This window comes from Amblyomma mixtum, chromosome 3 (genome assembly GCF_055824585.1).
Source record: "Amblyomma mixtum isolate Tamu chromosome 3, ASM5582458v1, whole genome shotgun sequence".
NCBI lineage: Eukaryota > Metazoa > Arthropoda > Arachnida > Ixodida > Ixodidae > Amblyomma > Amblyomma mixtum.
In genome coordinates, this window is record NC_143014.1 from 27,807,139 (window position 1) to 27,829,726 (window position 22,588).

The window sequence follows — 22,588 nt, forward strand, 5'->3', positions numbered from 1 at the left end:
GCGCACCGTCGCATCTCTCAAGTGCAGGCGTTGGTGCACTCAGTTGTGGCTGTGGCTGCAAAGCAGGGGGAATTGAGGCCCGCTCTTGATTGAGCTTATGTCTCTTGTACTTTTTTTTTTATTCTACTCAGCGCCTTGCTATAAGCGAACGCTTCTAAAATCTCCCTTTATCGCCCATTTTCTCTTTTTCCACATTCTGTTTTGTGTGCGCTGCTGGCACTCTTTACATTTGCGTTTCCTCAGACGCGGAGGGCGGCGCGCGATTTCCGTGAGCAGCTCCACTTACAGCACGCATGATCGCAGCGGTCGTGGGGGATTCAGCCGGACGGTGAATGCAGCTCGGAAACACTGTGTCATGGCTGTATCGCGCCTGACCTGTTCCTTCATTAATCAGAGTCCACCTCCTGTCCGGGAGGCCCAGAGACGACTGCCTGCGCACCTGGTAATTGTGTGCGAGACCAAGGAACACAGGGCTGCGAGGCGACCGCAACACGCGCAGGTAGCAGAGCATTTCTTCCTTTTCACGCAGTTGCTTTCGGGACCTCGCGCACCACACTGCACATAACAAGAGCGACGCGGTGCGTGGCGCACGAGCAAGCAACGCAGGCACGCAGAAGGGAAAGCGCGCATTAACGTCCTAATGAACGTGCGAGGTTGTGTTGGCGCTTTCGCAACACGCTGGAAAGCAAGATCGGCCACCACTCAAAAATTAATGGCGGGAAAAGAAACTGACGCACGTGTGGCGCTTCTGCGAGGTATACGCTCCGTTAATGGCGCCCCTGTTCCCCCCCCCCCCCCCCCCTTTTTTTTTTACACGCCTACCACGGGCGAGCGAACTGCAGAGAAGAGCGACTTCAGAGAAGTACGCACTAATGTGCGCACTTCTCAACAAACCTTCGAGATGATGCCAGTGCGCGTTATGAAGCGCTTGATTCGTTTGAATTCAGGCGCTGGTCTCGCACGCGCAGTTAACCACAGTAGAAAGAATGCCTGTGTCTGTCGCGCTTTTTTAGCCACTGGGCTGACTTTTATGGAGCTTTTTATAGCGGACACCTTGCAACTCCAACTTAATGCAGACACCTGATCTAGGTGACTGCTTGGAACACGGCTCAGCATACAACCGGCGCCAAAAGGCAGGGTCGAAAGCACGAAATATATGCTCCGCAAACCCTTTGGTGGTGTTCACATCTCCTGATTTCGACCTTGCTTACAGCGTTGGTGGTATGTGTCAGCGGGCTACGGTATAGAGTATAAGACATGCCGTAGTGGAGTGACTCCGATTAATTCCGCCCATCTACGGTTCTTGAACGTGCACGGACACGAGCGTGGTTTCGCGATACGGCTGGGGTTCCACTGCTCGACCTTACGCTCAGCTGCCGAACGCTGTAGCCACGGTGGCGGGTTCTTACTGAGCTGTATGGCGTCACTAGTGGGGAGGAAGCCAGCTGTGCTGTATAGCTCTGCTAGACGGCGCATTTCGTCATTTACGCTGCGAACGAGTCGTCGAGACGGGAATCCGTCCCTGTAAAGAAGCAGGACCGAGCTTGCGGTGATAAAACAGGCATTTCAGAGGCTATTTATTTCATGTGCGTCTGCGAGCATGATTGGTTATGTAACGTTGCAGGTATGTGCGCATTTACAGGAATGGAATGACGCAGTTTTCACTGAGTCTGTACTGAAAACTTCCTTCAAAGTTAGCGTCATATGTTTATGGAGAACCGAGGAATTCACGCAGCAATTACGTTTTGCTAAGAAAAGATGGTGGGAGCGCATAATCCAGCAGTATAGCTCCGGAGACGTTTCCTCTAAAGAGAATTCTTTCCTCTTGCCATAATACTTTCTATCAGGCCCTCAACAGATTCCTTCTGGGTTCTGGGGAAGCAGGAAAGATAGCGAGAGGAGACTTGATGCCCGACGATGTGCAAACATTTTAACAAAACATCGTTCATTTAAAAGCAAGATTGTAATGCACGTAGGTTTCGCTACGCTTGCTTCTTTCAGCGAGTAGGAGTGGTTATTTTAATATTATGTTAAAATTTTAGCTAGGTTTAGTGCATTTACCACCGTACATGCATACTGGTATCGCTTCCAAATTCTGTTCATTTCACGGGGCCTTATGTTTCAGCGACGCGATGAGTTTGGATGCGAAAGACCGCTACTCCCCGCGTGCAACTCTACAACTGTCACGACTACTGTAGGCGGCGCATGGTAGTTCTCTAACGGCATGCACAAATAGAGGGATGCCGAGAGGCGTCCTGATGCCAACGACTGGAAACTGTACGCGTCGCTATCGCTGCCACCGAGTGCCCTTTTCTTTCTTTTTTTGGTTTTTGTGCACGCAAGTTTGTGCACGCAAGTTTGTCCAATAAACGGTTCGCTCTTGAATCCCTCGCCTTCCCGTTTGTATGCCTTCTATCCGCTTACCTAGTTGCGTCAACGCCACGTGACATTATGCAAGCCGGCAGCATGCAGTTACCATTTTGAAGATTTTGCTACTGTGTTAGTGTCAGGAACATTCCTTGAAACGAGCAGCGAACTGCTGCTTAATATTTTGCTACATGGCATTTTGTAAACACTTTCGCTTTCCCGCTATGCTGCCAGTTTCACACAAATATGACGGAAGTGTTTGAGTTTGAGTTTGAGTTTATTAACATTTTAGTTCTCAGTACAGAAAACTAAGGGCCGGGGACAAAAGGTACAATACCTGTACCTGGCTGGGTCCCCTGACCCCACAACAAAGTTGGTAGCGATGCACTCCGAATAAACAAATCATAAACTAACGAAGAAAAACGAACAAAGCACTTTGAGCGAAAACAATTTAGCATGATATTTGAAATTGTGCACAACACTCGTGCCAACATTCAAACAAAATAAAAACTGTTTTAGCAAAACCTTGTGCAGAAACCATCAGAAAAATACAGAATCCATCAGGAGAGACACTTATAATCAATAATGTACAACAAATAAGTATGATAAACATAAATCAAATAAAGTCCATTCCACTCAAAAGCAGTCACTCGAAAAGAAAGTACACATTATAGAAATTCACAAAAACCGTGAACCCAACTACAACCACACAATGAAAATTTCGCGCAAAAATCTTTTCAATGTATTAATAGAAGGATAATTGATAGCTTCAGCTAACACCGCGTTCTCGTTTAAAGCGTTGGGAATAAGGTATTTCATACTTTGTAATCCATAATTTGTTCGTAAACGTGGTAATATGTAATTTATTTTCCTGAAACAAAAGCTGTCATTTTTCATCAGATATGTATTATCAAAGCTGTGGGAATTTTGTTTCCTTTGGGTGTATATGTAGAGTGCAAGTTTGTATAAATAGAGCTGTTCAAGATAAAAAATCCCATATTTCTTGAAGAAAGGCCTTGTGCTCTCATTATAATTTAAGCTTTCCAGAGCCCTAATGGCTTTCTTTTGCATGATTGTTAACGTTTGCAAGTTACCTCTAGTTGTTTTCCCCCAAATCAAAAGACAGTAAGTTAAGTGGGATTGGATGATTGCATAATATGTATTTAATCTGTACCTAGTTGGAATCAGGTTCTTCACCCTCCATAATGCTCCAACTACTTTCGACATTTTTAATTTCAAATGATTTACATGTTCATTCCAGCTCAGAAACTCTTCAAAGTGGACACCGAGGAATTTAATGGTTTTTGTTTGCTGCAAACTTTCAGTGTGGAAGGTGAGATTAATTTCGTAGTCAATAGGTGTGTTTCTTGCTCTGAATAGGATATATTTTGTTTTCTTGATGTTTAACTGCAAATCATTGCTAATAAGCCAGTTCGATAAGTTACATAGCCAAGTGTTGGCTGCTTCTTCTATTTCTTTCAATTTTGATCCGGAAAAAAAAGCATTTGTATCATCTGCATACAAGAGTATGTCTTGAGTGAAAGGAATATTTTCAATATCATTAATATAGAACAAAAAAAGAAGCGGACCTAAGATTGACCCTTGTGGTACACCCTTATTTATAGTTCTCAATTCGGACACATAATCACCCAGTTTAACGAACTGTTTTCGATTACTTAAGTAACTTTGAATTAAGTTATTGGCATGTCCCCGAATTCCATAAGCATTTAGTTTTTCGATTAGTATGCGATGGTTTACGGAATCAAACGCTTTCCTTAAGTCGAGGAAGATACCAACTGTAAAAAGCTTTTGTTCGATATTCTCGATTATCTTCTCTTTAATCTGAATTAGTGCGGTTTCAGTCGACTTATTTTTGCAAAAGCCAAACTGTTTGGGAGAGATTAAATGAAAAGCAGTTGCATATGCAGCAAGTCGTTTATGTATAAGGCATTCCAATATTTTCGCAAAAACACTTAATAGCGATATGGGGCGGTAGTTGTTAAGATCGTCTTTTGAGCCGCCTTTATGTATCACTGTTACCCGTGCGATTTTAAGCTCATCTGGAAAAAGTCCACTGCGCAGGATACTATTGTATATATGTGCAAGCGGGGAGGCTAGAGTTGAGGCTACTGACTTAATTGGCAGTGCCTTAATATCGTCAGGACCTGGAGCACTATTGCTCTTTAAAGAATCAATAACTCGTTTGATCTCGCCTTCATCAGTAGGGTGTAAAAAAAACGTGCCTTGTGTACAAGTATTAATGTAAGTGACTGGATCTAAATCTGATCTATCCCGCATCTGGTCTATCGCAACTGTCAAAAAATGTCTATTAAATCTTTCACAAAGTTCAACACCACACAGTGTTTCACCTTGCGTGTTTAACTCCAACAAAACGAATGCCATTATGCAGACTAGCGTTGCGAAATCAGGGGTTCGTTAAGATGTCCATATGAAGGGAGCCAGCAGTCACCGAAACCAAGGAAAGCAAAGGAGAATGTTTGCGTCTTTTTCTTTATTTCTGGCTTTAATCGGTGGGAAATTAATAGCGTAACTAATTTTTGGCTAAAAGAAATACAACAACGTGCCGCCGGTGGGATCCGATGCCACGACCTCTGAATTTCGCGAGCAGTGCTTTACCACTGCGTGCTGCGTTGTTGTGCTGCGTGTAACCTAGTCTTGACAGTTTTCAGTAGCAGCGAGCGCACAAGAGCCTTTCGACGCGATTTTCCATTTAGTGCGAAAGCACTACTTCACGAGGTCTAACCGGATCTGTGCGAAGCATGACCTTGGGGGTGACCTTGGCCAAACCATACGTAAATAAATATCGCCACGACTGGGATTCGAAACCACGCCGGTGCGAACAGATCAGCTTCGCTGGCCACTGCACGAGAGCACTGTGCTGTAGCCGCAACCGACCACGCCTTGTGTTGAACTGCAACACACTCTCGCGCTGTGCATTGTACGTTGTCGTCTTCATCGACTAATACTGTTATCGAACTAATATCGTTCATCCAGGCTAAACACATGCTCTCGCAAGTCTACTCTGTCTGAGTACGTTAAAACCCTACCACATTTAACGGGACAGCGTTATAGGCCCCGTTATCCAGAAAATCTGGGGTCGGCGTTGTGAGCGAAAAATCACGGGCATGGGTCTGGCAGGTGGTCCCGAGAGGGCAACCTATAGAAGGCAGGTGGGCCACATAGGTCACGTGACCTTGCAGCGTCATCACAACCTGCAAACCGAATAGTGTGGCCCAGAAGTGGGCCACACAAGGCCTACCGCTGGGAGCTCCTGCCATCGCAGGGCAGTGGCGCATCGCTTAATAACGGCTGCAACACTGCGCCAGTAGTGGTGCGAGGACTCCCAGGGATCTACGAATGTAAAGTAGGGAATGACCAATTCTGCACATACGGGAATTAACCCAGTACGCTGTCGCGTCATACCCTTAGGGCGGAGCTCAAGAGTCCCCTCCGGTTTCATTTTTGTCCTGTCACTTGCACACACGCATATGCAAACCATACACACCAGTTGATATTTCTGACACGTGCAAATGTGGAGAGGGAAATGAAAGGCTCGTCACAGTATACACGTGAAGGAAGCCAACAGCTACCGAAAACAAGGAAAGCATCCTTTCTTTTCTTTTTTGGTAGATCACCGTACACGACATTCGGAGGTCGTGGGTTCGGATCGCAGCGATCGCATGTGGTTGTTTTTCTTTTGCTTTCAAATGAATTATCTTTTGGGCCCAAAATACCTCAACTATTATTTCCCATTGATTAACGCCCGAGAAAAAAAAAAAGAGAAACATTCGCCTATGCTTTCGTTGGTTTCAGTGACATTTACAGATAACACTACGCGTGGCGTATGAACTGAAACGATAGCACGCTTTAAGACAAGACATAAATCAATAAAAATATGTGTAGCACACAGGCAGTTAGCTTACAGAAAATAATAGCAGGCAGACAATGAAGCTTAAGTTAATCTAGACACGAAACACGGAACTCCTAGTCAGTAAAAGCGAGGGTGCAGTGGAGGTAAACGCCAGAACTGAAAAGGATCCTGCCAAAAACTAACCCAAATGGAGCCTTTTGATGATTTGGTGAATTGGATGTTATCGCCTCGAGATGATGAAAAAGTGAGCTCGCCCTCTTGTTTTTCTTTCTGTGTTTTATTTCTTTGCAGCACCTGGTGTCTATTATGCTGCCACAAGTATCAACAGAGAGTTTAACCAATATACCAAGGTTTCAGGATAATTTTTACGCAAAAGTATTAAGAATAAATTAGAAAGGACTTAATATTTCAGTTCAGTCTAGTGCAGGAAATTTGGCATGTTTTTTTTTTTTTTCTAACGGCGACATGGTTAAATAAAGGTGATTTTTACAGGCCTTTGATAGCTATATTCTGGAACACCGCCCAGAGGAAAAAAAAGTTAGGTGGAATCGTCTCAGAAATTGTTGATGAAAATTTTTGCTGGACTTAATAAAAGTGCACAATGTCTAATTCTGTTGTTTGGAAAAATTCCTGCTCCTATCATTCGTAGACGGCCAAGCATAAAAAAAGAAAAACTTTATTGCGTTTTTTAAAGAGGCTGGCTCAATCTGGAAGCATTTGTAATAATGCGTGCGTAATGGCCGACATATTAAAATGGGTATAAACTGTTATGAGACCGACTTGTACAACTCAGTGTATATGTTAGTCTATTGTTTTTGTTGAATCCCCTAATACGTAGTAGATTTGTATCAAGCGAGTAATTACTAGCATCAACCAAAACGCAGTCATACCGCTACAAAGGAAAGCTACATAGCTTACACAGACTTCGTAGTTGAAGAAAAATTCGACGAATATATGCATTATCTTCTTCCGTTTATTGCTTCAAGCTACCAACTAGAATATCTGCTGCAAGTGCAAGTTCAATGGATGCAATAAAAAAATGCAGGCAATTAAAACATACGCCATATTCCGCCAGTGAATCACTTCCAATATATTACCTTATTTTTCCGTTGCAAGGAATATTTCGTAATTGCAATCGGTCAAAAAGATCGCACGTTAATCATAAATTATGAAAAAGGATAAAAAATAAGAATGTAGTGCATCTAGAAATTTTATGGAAACGTGAGGTAAACATACGAGATGAATTAAAAGTTTAAGACAAGCCTTAAACCCTTAAACGACAATTTCAGAGAAGCAAGCCGCCTGTATTTCAAACGTCTCTTTTTCAAAACTCTGCATAGGACACAGAACATTGGACACGTCTTAATTACATGGAGCCAAAGACTGATGTGATGCATATAACAGATGTCCCCGAACAGGAAGACAAGAGCGAAGAGGCCATTGCCATGGACGAACATTTTGTTCAGTATGAAGTCCATGCGGACAGCCAGAGACAAACGCCAACTGTCAATAGTTGGGGAGTCCTAAATCGAAGCATCTGATATTCATAATTGCTTCCGCAGCGCGATATGTTCCAAAGATCACCTAAACGTACGGCGTAAGGTGTAGTGCGGTGCGTTAGAATGTCGTCAAAGAAGGGGTTCCTGTAATTGCGGCTGGCTCCATATCAGCATTGAGTGTGTGGTTATAAATATTAGTGGCTGCTGCTACAGCTAGTGAATTAAAAACGGGCATGTGTGATCATCAAAAGGAGCATTAGCGATTATGCAAACAGCCTTTTTCGGCAACTTACGCAATTTTGATGTATTCATAAATGTTGTGGTTCCCCGTACCAAGTCGCAGCACATGACTTTTGATAGAAAAAGGGACATCTATATCAATTCCTTAATAGCAGGAGGCAACAGGAAACGTACCCCTGAAAGCATGCCAAGAACACTGTACAACTAACTTAAAAGACGGCTTGCATGACCGTCCAAGAACATGTTTTTCTCTAACATGTCACCTAGACATTTTATCGAAGAAACTATTTCTATAATTACTACTACCCAGTACGAAGGTAGGCAGAAATTCGGGGTGTTTGTTGTTTTCTTTTCTTTATGGTATTTACTCCTTGCATGCTATATTGGGTTTTATGGTGCAAAAACAACAAAGGCTATCATGCGCCACCCATGTATGTAATTTACTGAGTGTTCTGCTGGCGCAGGTTGTTAGCTCTGCGGTTGTCGTACGCTGTGCGCTTATTCAGCGTCCGGCTTCCTTCTCCCCGTAGCGTTTGGCCGCATAAAGATGTCATCGCTGAGCAGTCGAGCGCTTCTGTTGCCGGGCACCGAGCTGGTGTCGAATTCGAGACTGCGAAGACACTTGCTCTTTCAATCCCGGCAGCATGGCGACTCATCCAATGTATGCGGTTGCTGGTTAGAAGAGGCGTCCACGCCTTTGCGGTGAATGAGATGGTGTGCGATACCTTGCGGCTACTCGGCATGATTATAACCCTATGACAAGATTTTTATGCGAAGCATACTACTTTAGCTACCACTTCAGCCCGTCACCGTGGTTATGCGCCTCCAAATCACGTGATATATGACGTCACACCACGTGACACGATGACGTCACGACAGTAGAGAAACGGGGGCCCACCTCGCGCCGTCGCTGTAGTTGTGCGCCTCCAAATCACGTGATACATGACGTCACACCACGTGACACGATGACGTCACGACAGTGGAGAAACGGGGGCCCACCTCGCGCCGTCGCTGTGGTTGTGCGCCTCCAAATCACGTGACACGATGATGCCACACCACGTGACACGATGACGTCACGACAGTGGAGAAACGGGGACCCACCTCGCGCCGTCGCTGTGGTTGTGCGCCTCCAAATCACGTGATACATGACGTCACACCACGTGACACGATGACGTCACGACAGTGGAGAAACGGGGGCCCACCTCGCGCCGTCGCTGTGGTTGTGCGCCTCCAAATCACGTGATACATGACGTCACACCACGTGACACGATGACGTCACGACAGTGGAGAAACGGGGGCCCACCTCGCGCCGTCGCTGTGGTTGTGCGCCTCCAAATCACGTGACATGATGATGCCACACCACGTGACACGATGACGTCACGACAGTGGAGAAACGGGGACCCACCTCGCGCCGTCGCTGTGGTTGTGCGCCTCCAAATCACGTGATACATGACGTCACACCACGTGACACGATGACGTCACGACAGTGGAGAAACGGGGGCCCACCTCGCGCCGTCGCTGTGGTTGTGCGCCTCCAAATCACGTGATACATGACGTCACACCACGTGACACGATGACGTCACGACAGTGGAGAAACAGGGGCCCACCTCGCGCCGTCGCTGTGGTTGTGCGCCTCCAAATTACGCGACACGATGATGCTTCGCATTCTCCAGGCTTAACCAAGTTAAGCCTCAGACATTTTCTAAATGGACCTTCGTAGGCTCTCCATTGCGCATTTCAGCCGAATGAATGAGGAAGGTGACTTTCCACCGGATTAGTTTCCATTGTTGATGTGTTGTTTTCCCTTGCCGCCCTTTCAGTGGTGTTAGTTGTGTGTAGTGTTTTCAATTAAGCTAGTACTAAATGTAATCAGTGCGATCTCCAGTTAACGATTTGTTCTGATTAACGAATTTTCAGAGATCCCGCGCTGAGCGCATATTCCTTCGATGTATGTACAGTTGAGTACTACGAATTTCAAACAGTGGTTTTCTTGCCATTTATTGGCGGGCATCAGTGCGATACAAGCAGCCGCCAAGGCCATAAATACGGCAGAACAAGAATTATCTCCTTTCAGCTTTACTTTTAAACGATTTCTGACGGCTTGCAGAGCACGAGAATGCTGCATCAAGCAAGTAACAATCCTCTATTTCGCGTTTACGGAGCGTTAGGGAGATCACCAGTCACGGATTGCAAGCGTTAGTGCTCAGCATGAAAGCGCACCAAGCCTAATACAAGCGTGCAAAAAATGGCCTTCACTCACGCATTGGGAGCGTTCAGCATCGCGCGTGTCCTATATAGGAAGCGTAACTTTTCAGCGTGAAAGCACAACATGCTTAGAACAAGAATGCAAAAAATAATCGACCGTCGGGCTTGCTAAGCGTGAAAAATTGTAGACTGCACGCAATTATTTAAAAACACTTGCTCACATGTTACAAACTGAACTTAACAGCACGTCCATTGAACCGACTTAGCTAAAAAGCAATAGCTGCGACACTTAAAGGGAAAGAAAGATTTGATAAAGGCAGGAAATTAAAAAAAAATTCGGAATGCCAGGCTGCACGCAGAGCCCGGTTGTAGCGCTGCCCAGACTGTGGAACAAAACAGCGCCAGGTTCGGTTTCGCTCCAGTGCTTGTCATTCGAATAAGCTTGCAAAGGTTGTCTAGACGTCCAGGGAGATAAATTTGTGTGCATTCATTGCAAGGATGAGTAATACATTGAATTTGGATGGGCGCCCACGAGGTGGGGAAAAATGCGACATTTTGAAGTTTTAAACTTCGTTAAATTTTACTGTATTCTGCTCCAGCCGGTCTTTCTACATTGGGTGAGCATGATGACAGATTTTAGAAATGTTTGGTTTCGATACCTGCGAATTTTGAGGAGACAACGATTTGCAAATTTGTGTCGCGTTATGCCCCACTCTCCCCTGAACGTTCTGTCCGAGGTCATGCAGTGGGAGTGGTAGCACCGGTGGAAATCAATTGCGCCAGCGCAAAGAGGGATCACCTGGTGAACGACGGCGAGAAATTCACTGTTTAATGAACATCAACCAGGGTAGCTGCAAAGGTGTATCACACTGGTCCGCTAGGGCTCAAGACAAGGGAGTAAACCTTTTTATTACTGACAGAGTCACTAGTGTCTGTCTAGCAGCAATACCGAAAGCTTAAACTCGGATATGAGCTTCATCAACAGGACCTTTGTAACAAAAGTCAATGAAGCATTATGTGGATACACATCGTTTCTCTTGTTTCCCGCTTTATTTGAGAATTAATTGATCTGCCGGGATAGAGCGTGGGATTTCATATGGTTGCCTCCTCTCATAAACCTGCACAATGTGTTCATTGAAGAGGCCAAGAACGTTAAATTATGCGAACACTGACTAAATGCAGTAGACAAAAAATAAATCCTTCACTGATGCAAATGGTGGTGATAAAAATAAAAAAAAACTGTTCACTTTTCGACTGAGACATTTTCGTACATTGTTCGATTTCTATGGAACCGCAGCATCAGTGACAATCAGTGCAAAATTTGAATGCATGATGTTTTTTTTTTATTGGAATTGTTGAGATCGAAGAATAGAAGACAGAATTCGAAAGAGAGAAATAAGGGTCTTTTTGTGAAAAATGCAAGCGTTAGCGCTACTAAACCGACGGCTTGACATGTCCCGAGATTTAAACCCTTTGCATTCCTTCTCTTCTTTCTGCCTCCCCTCTCTCTGGCAGCTTAAAAAGTTTCTGGGAGGTCAGAACAATGCGCAAATAAAATGCTTGCTGTTCGGGGCACAGAGTGCCGTTCAGCTGGCAGACGAGTCTCTTTTCATTCTTTTCTTGCCAAAGTTTAGCGCAGCGATTCCCTTTATCTTAAAAAAAAAAAAGAAAATGTTGCTAGCCTTCGAAAAGCGGGATGGCGCTTGGGAAGATGAGAGGGCGCACTAAAACGATTGGACGTGTTACAAAAGTCAGTGTTTCATCTCTTTCCCTTTCGTGCTTTCCCTGTCCCTGGGTCGCGCTTTGGCCTCCGTTTTTGTGTTTCTTTTGTTCACATCTCTTCCGTCTCACCCGTGCCAGCCATCGGGGGCACCCTTGTCTTTGCTTGACCAGTAATGCCTTCTCGATAGATTGAAGAGCTGCCCTCGGAGGAGCCAGCAACAAATACAAGGGGGGGATCCCCTTGATGTATCTCTGCGCGGCGGCGCTGGCCTAACGCTCTCCGGTCCACCTGCCGCCGGCACGCAAACTTGGCCCGTGCCTGATCGCTCCTCGGCCGCCTTCACTCCTCGACCCCGCCGTCCACTGCTTGTCTCCCCCGCTTCTTTTCGTCCTTGGGCTGTTCCTGGTCGTGGCTTTTCTTGCCTCGCACCTCGGTAAGTGTTTTTAAAAGCGGCTTCAACGTGTCACACCTCGCCCCCTTGTCTTCCTCCTCTCGCTCTCCGAGGGTACACAAGTTGTTCTTGTGCCAGCATTGCTCTCCACCCGCGTCACTCACCCTAATGCCCTCTTTGCTTTGTAGCTCGCCGCCGCAAAGAGACTCACTCTAGCAACTGCGAAAAAAGTTTTAGCAAGGGCATCGGGTTGAATGAAACAGTGCTCTTTTTGTTTGCTAGTCTTGGGAAAAAATGCGCGCATCAACCGCCAAAGCAGAAAAACTCGGCACGCGTTTGAAGCAGCGCTTCACAGGAGAGCACAGTATTTTATGGCTGGTTAACGATAATTTCTTAGCACTAGTTGCGCGTTGGTTTTCTCCTTCTTTTAAACAGTACGGCGCAATAAACTGACCCTTGTGCTTCAGCTTGGAAAACAGCGGGGTTAAATTTGGAGGCTGCGGGGTTAAATTAACAAAAGTCACTGAAGAACCCTGTTACCGAACAGATCGACGGCAGCTACACATGTGCATGCAGTTTTGCAGAACGAAGAACTGAACACAGAAAAAAATATGACGCCCATACAACTCACAGTAAAAATAAAACCACCGGGTGACGCAATATTGCAAGTACGCAAGTTTTTTCGCTACCCTCTTTTATAAAATAAGAGAACATAATTGGCAACAGTTATGAGATGGTCCAAAGGTCACAAATCTAAACAAATAAGCTTTAAACAAAGCGGGGTGACGAAGAGACGAGCGCATGGATGTTCCAGACGAGCTAACCTTATAACTCACCTTCCCAAGTCATACAGATGGCAGGAAGATGGAATTCTTGATAACCCAAAACGAAGTGAACAAGGGCTGAGAGGGGAGGCTCAGTGGGTCAAATAGGGCCTTCGCCCGAGGAGGAAGTCCCGGTTTAGGGGGCTGTGATGGGGTAAAGGTGGTGGGACGAGGAGTGTTAGCTTGGAAATATATTCCTCAGGTAGGGTGGCTGCTAAAGAGGATTAGACCGGTTGACCTAGAACATGTCAACTTTTGTCGCGCTGTTGGCGTTCTAAACAGATGGCGATTTGTCTTCTGATGATTTAAAACGTCAAATACAAAACTAACTAGTGCATTCCCGTTTAAACTACGATTCCCTTGTATGGTTAACAACAACGGAAGAAGATTAAATTTCCCTCCTTGCTGTACAAAAGCGGCTGATTCTGGTTATTGCCAACTTACAACTATAACAGAGCTGCAGGTTTTATGGTATATTAGAAGTAAGTAAACTGCACATATATAAATTAAGTTTCGAAATATTACGCCAGTACAAACTAGATAAACTAGCCCTCAAAGTCACATATAATACTAAGACTAGCACATGCTAACTTTAAAAAAAAATTCCATGGAGATACCTCGCGCACGGACAAATCATGGTTTGCAGAGGCTGGAATGTCAAATTCCTAAATTATTCAGTACCCCTTTATTATGCATTTTGGACAGAGCAGAGGGACAGAGGCCTTGTCATACCCCACAGCCTTTAGCCTCTGCCGCTGCAGCAGATGCTGTAACTGGTCTGCTCAAATAAATTTTTTCAATTTCAATTTCAATTTCTACACGTAAATATAAAAGGGCAATGAGAAACGCTAATGCACGAATTTTAAGATGCAATCCAAAACAAGCTCGATATCTCTCTCTAGTATATCTTGTTAACATTTTCTCATGGTAGAACTTCGGTTGCGGTGCGTTTATTTTTAAAGCTAAACCCAGTCCCTGCAAATATATACTTTATAATTGCGTAAAAAGTGCATTTGACTTTGTGCCTGCAATGTCTCAGTCATTGTTTTTTGTTTCTGGCTTCTGCTCATTTTACGTTGTTTCATGCAACATATCAGCCCCGTTGCTCGCCACAGAGGCGACGCGGCCTTGTCAGGCAGCGTATGCCTTTAGAAGTGCAACCTTAAAAAAATTATTTGTCCGAGGAATTAACCTGTAATAAATTAATTAATTACGATAAAGAAAAACGCCAGTTATGCAGAACGAAATCCGGAAGGGGTAGGGCGGGTGGAAAGAGCCATTGTGGACTTTGAAAGGCTGTGTTTTCAGGCATGAGGAGCTGCTTCAGGTGGCATGCTATGCACAGGTTGGGCTGCCCTAGAAAAACTGGGATAAAGCCATTGAGCAGCAGGGCAGAAGGAAAGAAGATAACGGCACCAAAGGAATGGCAGAGAGAGGCCTCTCTTTTACTTCGAGGAATGGCAAAAATAAAAAAAAGGCTGGAGGATAAAGCAAATGGTAAAGAGGCGATATGAAGTATAACAGGAACGACGTGGTATAGCGTGTTCTTCTCTTGTGGTGGTATTTTTGCTCTGACCAGGCGTAAGACATTATTAAAGGATTACGTCAGTGCCGGAATTTACCCGAGAGATTCTAAGTTTCAGTTGGAGATGTTTATTTCTGCTTGTTGTAAGGTTTGTTTATTTATTTTACTTAGAATGCCCACAGCGCCCGAAAGGCCATTATTGTAGGGGAGAGATACACAGAAAAACGGGCACCAGCAGTAATACTCCGCACATACATGCATACACAATATGTTGCAGGCGCTGACAGCTCGACAATGCTCCTTTTTCTAGCAGGTAAAAAAAAAACACTGCTCATATTTAACACGCAAGTGAGAAGTACATAAAAAATAACGTCTAAACAAAACGACGGGAAACAAGCTGCAATCAACACCTTGTACAGAAAACAACGCTTTTACGCACTAAAAATAATTAGAGGTTTGATATGAAACGCTCTTAGTGAAGCAAGCACGATGAGGGAGGAGTGGTGACAACATGTCCTGGTGAACTGTTTCAATAATGGATCCTTTTCTGAGAGAAAGTACGTCTAGATACATTTACCCTACAGCTGTATTCTCGGATTTGGGTATTAGTAATTTCCCTCCGTATTTTCCATCTCTTCCAGATTTGAAGCTTGCACTGAGAATGAAAAATTCGAGGGGAAACTTAAGCTCCGCCTTAAGGGTACGACGCGATAGCGTAATGGGTTAATTCCCATATACGCCGAATTGGTAATTCTCGACTTTACATTCATAGATCCCTGGGAGTCCTCGTACCATTCCTGGCGCAGTGGTGCAGCGGTTAAGCGATGCACCACTGCCCTGCGATGGCAGGTGCTGCTATCGGTGGGGCTTGTGCGGCACAGCTTGCTTTTCCCGAGCAATCTTTCGCGGGCAGTCATTAATTCAACTGCCACCTGAGTCGCGCTTGTCGTGCTTCTAACAGTAGTGCGGCTTCGTAAATGCTTGCATGTCTTACATCCATGTCGAGACCATGAGTTTGCTGTCGACGGGGTTTTTTTATCGAGCCAAGAGTGTACTCTAAGAAAATCCCTCAGGTTTATGTTGCGTCTCTGTGTCTCCCTCGGTGCACCATGAGATATTGTCTTGACATGGTCGTTGCTAGGTAAAATAGGGTGGTATTTCTGCAGAATATTGTTTATGTCACGAAGGTCGTTAGAGTATTTCGTTAGAAATGCAGAGGGCCGCTCAGTGCTAGCTTTTGGTCGTCTTTTGAGTATATCGCCTCACTTTATACTGCTTGCTCGTTGGAAAGCTTTTCTAAGAGATATCTGGGGACGGCTCCTGTCAATTGAGGGTGCTCTTTTATTGAGTTCAGATGCTCAAATAGTCGCCATCCTCAGTACACAGTCTTCGAAGCCGCGTTGGCTGTATTACAAATATGCCTTGCTTACAGTGTCTCGGATGATAGCGAGTGAACTTTAAGTTGTAGGTGTTAGCAGCGCACACGAAACAAGGAGGCAGAGAGAAGGGAACGAAACACAGCGCTGTGTTTCGTTCCCTTTTCTGTCCGTCCTTGTTTCGTGTGCGCTGCTAACACCTACAGCATAAAAAACCAACTAGCTCAAGAAAAGACGAAATTTAAGTATCGCTGTCGATTTGTGGGCTTCCTGTAGAGCATGGTTTTAAGCTGGTGAAATTCTAAATGAACAGTAGTGTCAATAAAATTACTGTTATCTAGAATAATGGTAGATAAATTTAATACAAGAGGGAAAAAATAATTTGCCGAGACGAACGCTTTTCGGTTTTCAGATCCGTGTTGCCATACCTTGAAATGTCGTCTACGTAACGCAGGTAAATGAGCCATTTTTCTAAGAATGAATTTAGAAGTTCAGACTCGAGCAGCTCCATAAAAATTTTTGCATAGGTTGGTGCGAAAAGAATGCGCATACTTGTACCAAATACTTGAAGGCAATATGACGAATCGAACTCCAAATAGTTGATCGTGAATACTAACTAAACTAGTGAAATATACAGTTCATCTTCATTCGGATGTGGATTTTCAGTTCGAGCGTTAGAGAACACGTCGATTCCTTCATTTATGAGAATATTTGCACACAGCGGTGACATAAAGTCCAATCAGTATGCTATCCACTGGGATAATTACTATGTAATATTTAAGTGGTTCTAATATGCGAAAAAAGTTCGGTGTGTCTTGGACAAATTAATGGGGGAGGATTGGAATGTTTTCAAGGTAGTGGCTAAGAAAAATTTACAAGTTCTCTGTAGGCGTAATATTCAAAACAATAGGCCTGCCAGGCATAAGTGCTTGAACTAGTCTTCTGCAGAAACCGAATAAATTTTAAAAGGTCAGTAAAAGCATCCTGTTTGTTTGACGGATTTAAGAAGTTGTAGTGTTATTGAGCGATTAGTTTTGGGGTAATAATTATGTCAGTTTGCTCAAAATTGCTTGGCTGAACACTAGGGTGGGACCGGTATCTAATTTCTTACAGTGGTAAGGCTTTTGCATTGCCTGCAGGCCTCATTTTTGTATTTTCGGCTAGCAGGATGACTATGCTGCCGCTTTTGTCCTCTGACCTAATGACGGTGTCGGTTCTAGAAGCTAACTGCTTAAAACTAGCCGGTTTTGTTGAGGAAAAGTTTTCTCTCTTTCAAGCTTGCGTTGTTTTTTTTTCTATAATTTCTTTGGAGACAGATTTAATATACGACCAGTTCGGGGCTTTGTTCCCCGTCCCGGTGATTATGATACCCATACCCAGACCCATGTAATTAAGGCCCGACGCTTCAGTTCAATGAACACATGTTGTATTATGTAGGTAAATTATGATTGGAGTTTTCTATTTTTTAGGTGAGGTACTCCTTTATGCGCATTTTTCGCGAGGGGATAGCATAGCGGTTACACCTGATGTCACCACTTTGTGCTCAAATATTAACATGATTGCAGAGATCGACGCGCTCTCCAACAACTGAACTCAAAATCCACGCCCGCATGAAGATCAGCACCTCTCGCCACATCAGTTAGTACTCACGCTCAACTGTTTTGAGTTTGATTCTTCTAAAGTATTTGGAACAAGTATGGTGTTTTGCCGGCATTTAAAGAAAGCCAGTGAAGTATAAAAAAAAAATAAAAAACACGTGACTGTGCTCATGCGCTACAGTATTTCAGCGCTCCCAGAACGTGTTTTGAACCAACGGCGGCTACATTCAAACACGCTACCTCACTGCTGTCCTTTATTTTTTTATTTTGTTTGTGTGACGACTCAGCAAATGCTCCGTCTGAACTGGCTGCCGCTGGGAGGCCTATCAGACGTCGCCGATGAAGTCTCGCGCTTTTCATGTTCTGGGAGCCATACGCTGATGCACTTTCGAGACTATGCTGAGAGCGGCGTCGGCCGGTCACTTCGAAACGGCGAGAGCGCACGCTTCGTTTATTCAAAACGCGTTTAGCCGCGCAATAGCGCTATCTCGTGGCTTCTTCCATATTTCGCAGGTATGCGTTCAATTTTGGAACAAAGGTCACGTAGGCCTTTTGTTCCAAAGGAGATACGTGTTGCAAAGGAGATAGGGCTTTCTTAGCACCACGGCGATATTATCTCTGGTACCCAGAACTCATATCAAGAAGTGTTTGCTTGCTGTACTTGCGTTACTAGTTCATGGCCTGCAGTGGTTGCATGAGAACCAATTTTCAGCATTACCTTCATGCGTCTGTGGTTATCGCCCTATTTTTGTGTCCTCATGTCATTGCTTATTTTTTATTGCTCGTTTGTTGTAATCGTTGCTATTGTCAATTTACTGTGGTTATGAGTGCTCATTGTGTATTGCTTTTTTTTTCTTTCATTCATTGTTAGCATTTCTGGCGTGTACATTCTGCTCTCTATTTTCTGTATTGTGTGCTGTAGCTGTGTTCTGTTGCTCATTAGGTTGTCAGTTCTGTTGCGTTTTTTTTTTTCCTTATGGAAAAAAAAAAAGCGTAGCTGGCGCCGCGGTCCTCCTTAGTCCTTGTGATTCAGCAGTGCAGAACGCCCTCCGGCGGCGTACACGCCTGAGCTCACAGTGCACTTACACATTCCGTTTCACTGTTCTCATGTACGATGCCACCAAAAGGCACGGGAACAGTCTCGTGACAGTGTTTCCGTGCAGGTGGTTGCTATATAGTGTTGCAAGAAAGTCGCTGAGGGAATATAACAGAATATTTACTACGTTTCGTTTGGTGAACCAGCCTACCTCGAACAGCGCACAACGCACATTCTGTTGATCTGTTCATGGTGTGATACGGGCGCGGACATAGACACGTATGAGTGAGTGGTTCAAACCAAACAGAGCTGGTATAGGCAAAGCACCATCCAAGATAAGAGTCACAAATTCTCCTCTATGCTGGTAATGAATGCTTGGCAGGTGCATTAACACTTGAGTTTTGAGTATCACTATTATAATATTCGGACTACCAGACGGTGAACTGGCGTGATTTCCACTGAACACTTGTTGCGATTTATGGGGAGCAGTTGCCACGAAACTCCGTTCAGAAAATTGTGGTATGTAACGTCCGAATTAAAAGAAAACAAACAACATGCCCGAAGAACCCGCGATCCTGAAATTTCTTTCTCTTTCGAATGCGTCAAGACCACGAAAGGGCAACAACTTCCGCAATTACAGCAGCCGTGCATAAAGCTGCTCGAGTCCGCGCCCCCACGTTCTCTGCTCCTTAGCGCAGTACGTTCTCGGCTTCCAGGCTAAGACGTGCCGAACCCGTTCCTCCCCGTGAAAATATAAAGAAAGGAGATTGTAAGTGGGTCATTATTTCGTAACGTTCCATAATTCGACTTGGCCCTCGTCAGAACAGGCTAACTAAGCTGAAAAACAGGCCTCAGAGGAAGAGAGAGTGAGGAGAGGGAGCCACAGCGAGGCTCATAATAAAAACGCAGCCATAACGCCTGCTGCTTAGCAAAAACTCGCAAGGCGTCAGTGCAAGGAAAGATGAACAACGGCGGTGGCGGGAAAGGACGTCGTTTCTAAAACCGCGACGGCGGGCAACATCACAGGCAAGGCGTCGGGGAAGGATGAAGTGCTTAGCGTCCGCAGGCGCCAAGCCAGAGTCCCCGCGCAAACCGCCGCAGTCCGGGCGCCGGCCGCTGAAGCAATTTCCTCGCACACCTGAATGGTCGTGTGGGCCGAGACACTCAATATCCACCGGCGTCTTGTCGAGATTTAAGGTACCCGCTGCGCTGGTATACGCGCAGCGAAAAATAAAGGCCAAGAAATGGTCGTTTATGCAGGGCCACGCAGGAGCGGGGCTTTATAAGGGATCTGAGTGCTGGCGAGCAGCCTCGACGCTGTCTGTCTCAGCACCTCGCTGAAACGAGAGAGGCCAACAAGGCGAGCGCTGCTGCCGATCGTTACTCTCTTTAACTGTCGTTTCTTACCAGGAAGCTTTCGTCAGTCTTCTTCTGCACTTTCCTTTTTTTTTTTCCTGTGAGATCTTATCACCAAAGAGTACAAAAAGCACACTGAAAAAGGTCTTAATATTGATTAAAAAAACGTTGTCTCACAGCCCCCTTGTGAAAGGCACGACCTGTATTTTTGTAGGAAGAAGCAGCCCCTTTTTGCTAAAACTGAACATTCAGAACTGGACTTTTTTCACAAGGTCTTCGTGACGTATCGGATTGTTTATCACATGAAGCAAGAGCGGTATACGTACGATCTGTTCGAAGTATTGCTGCGCACTTCGAAGCCTAATTTGCGAAGGAACTTCATTATGGGTCACTCTTTTTTAAGGCGCGATTCTTTAAAATTTCTCCCAGAATCTTTCCGCCGACTGGGCAAGGGTCACTGCTGGAATTTGTAGCCAGCGTGTGGGCGAAAAGACTGTCATTCATCAAAATAGAAATGTTCTCGGAGGAGATTATTCAACGGCGCTATCAGACCTGAGGCGAAGCATTATCAGTAATGTTGACAGATTAGCAGGGAAATATTTCTTGCGCACAAGTGCAGTGAGAAAGCCGTTTTCTCGATAGAGTGTTCAGGCTTGGTTTTTGATGGAGTGGCTGGCATTCGGGCCGGGAAAAAAATTTCTATAGGGCGATATTTAGTTCGATCAATTATTTTGCGAAAGCGCCAATCACGGCTGTTGTGACAGGTGCTTCGACGAGTTGGTGAGCGGGGTGAACTCACCGGTGACGACGAACTTCCCCCAGATGCCGCTCTCGACCTTCTCGCCGGTGAGGGAGTCCTTGACGACGCAGCGGAAGCGACGACGTTCATCGTTGCGCGTCACACCGTTCACCACCAGCAGGCCGCTCGAGAACGCCTGGAACCGGCTTCGGTTTGACGCTGCAAGAGAGACGGAGAGACGCGCGCTTAGCCGACCATCTATCGAAACTCGTCGCATAAGCCCGACGTTAAATATGTCTCCACAATTCATTTTTCTTTTCGCCTCTGGCCCACTCCAGCACCGTCTGCACTTCACTGAACAACGCTCAACCACCGGATCCACAAGTGCGAAACGCGTTCCAACCAGCACCGTCTGCACTGATCACAATCGACACATCGAAGGAAGGCCGTGAAACTAAGGCCCATGATGTGGTCCAACCGACCAAAGCCCGAACCCGCTGTTACGATCAGAAGTGGAAACAAAAATGATGCGTTTGGCTGCAGTCTGCACAAAAGAATCCCGTTCGCTCTCTATCGCATGAAAACTTGTGCAATATAATATATTTATATAGCCCTTAGTGCATTGAGGACAGCAGCGCAGCGCCATTCGCCTTGCATGCAGGTGGTGCGGGGCTCGATTTGCAGTGCCGCCAGGTAGCCACCGGTGATACAATAGGTACCACCTATTCCCTGACCTCGTAGTCGGCTTCTTTAGGATCGTATGCTAGGGAATCGGTCTTTGACCCCCCCCCCCCCCCCCCCTTTGAGTAGACGAAAACACCCTGTGTCATGAAGCTGTTTGGCCACAGATGCTGTTGCGCCAAAATAAAAGAAAATCATCATGAGTATACTGAAGACACGGTTTGCCACCACTCATCGGCTATTGTCTTTTTTTGTCGATGCATTTAAATATAGAGGAGACGACCCAATGATTATACGCGCAGCAGTCTAACTTGCCGTCAAGTGCAAGCCCGCAAAGTAAAATGATATGCACCAACGTCATAACGAATTCTTCGGCTTTGAGCAAAGAAATGAATGGACTAGTTTCGCATTCGAAGTAATAAAAAATAAAGAGATGCGAACTAAGTGCTGCCAACAGAACGTTCTCTGCCGTGCTTAAGCTTAAAGTAATATGAATATTTAATTAGCATTTGGAAAGTTCTTATCGAAGTCCGCGTTGCGCCTGATTACAGAGAAGCCTAGTGTTTTCGTTATTTTTTTCTTGAACTATTCCATTTGCCCCGCCCCCTCCACACACACACATCGTAGGAAACCAAAACGAGCTTTCGTTAAACTCCACGCTTCCCCTGGGTCCTCTTCCGCCGCCTTCAAGAGCAAAGTTCGCTAAAGAGAGCGCACGGGGGCGCAGTTGCGTTAGGCAGTCAGCGATATGCTCTAACGTCGGCGAACAAGTGAAATCAAGGCACGCGTGATTCGAATTCCGGGCCGACAACTGGCTCCGCCAGGACACACTTGCTTCGCCCGTTCTACGTTTTGTCCGTATTTCAGACCAAGGAAAAGATAGGGGAGTTTCCGACAGTAAAGGAGGAGAGCAAAGTTCCCTTTCCTCTCGAATGTCGGCGCCTAATCCCATCTGGGGAGGCGGGAGCTTTCCTCTTTCCCCAGCGTGCACGTATCCACGCGAGAAGATGGAGGTGCAGCGTTGCGGCCAAAGGGGAGGAGGAGGAGGGGCCCCACTGCTGCCAGTCCTCGGCAGACGCGCTCCTCCGGCGAGCGCGGAGGTCGATCCGCATCCCTGCCGCCCCCGCATCCATCAT

General features: G+C 45.5%; 1 protein-coding gene across 1 annotated transcript in view; it reads right to left on the bottom strand.

The window, feature by feature from the left end:
• LOC149349505 (cell adhesion molecule Dscam1-like) overlaps positions 1-22,588 on the bottom strand; it is a 522,475-nt gene that overhangs the window by 177,050 nt on the left and 322,837 nt on the right. The window contains exon 4 of the mRNA XM_089578475.1: positions 20,832-20,990. Within this exon, the coding sequence (XP_089434601.1) occupies positions 20,832-20,990 (159 nt within the window). The remainder of the gene's footprint in view (positions 1-20,831; positions 20,991-22,588) is intronic.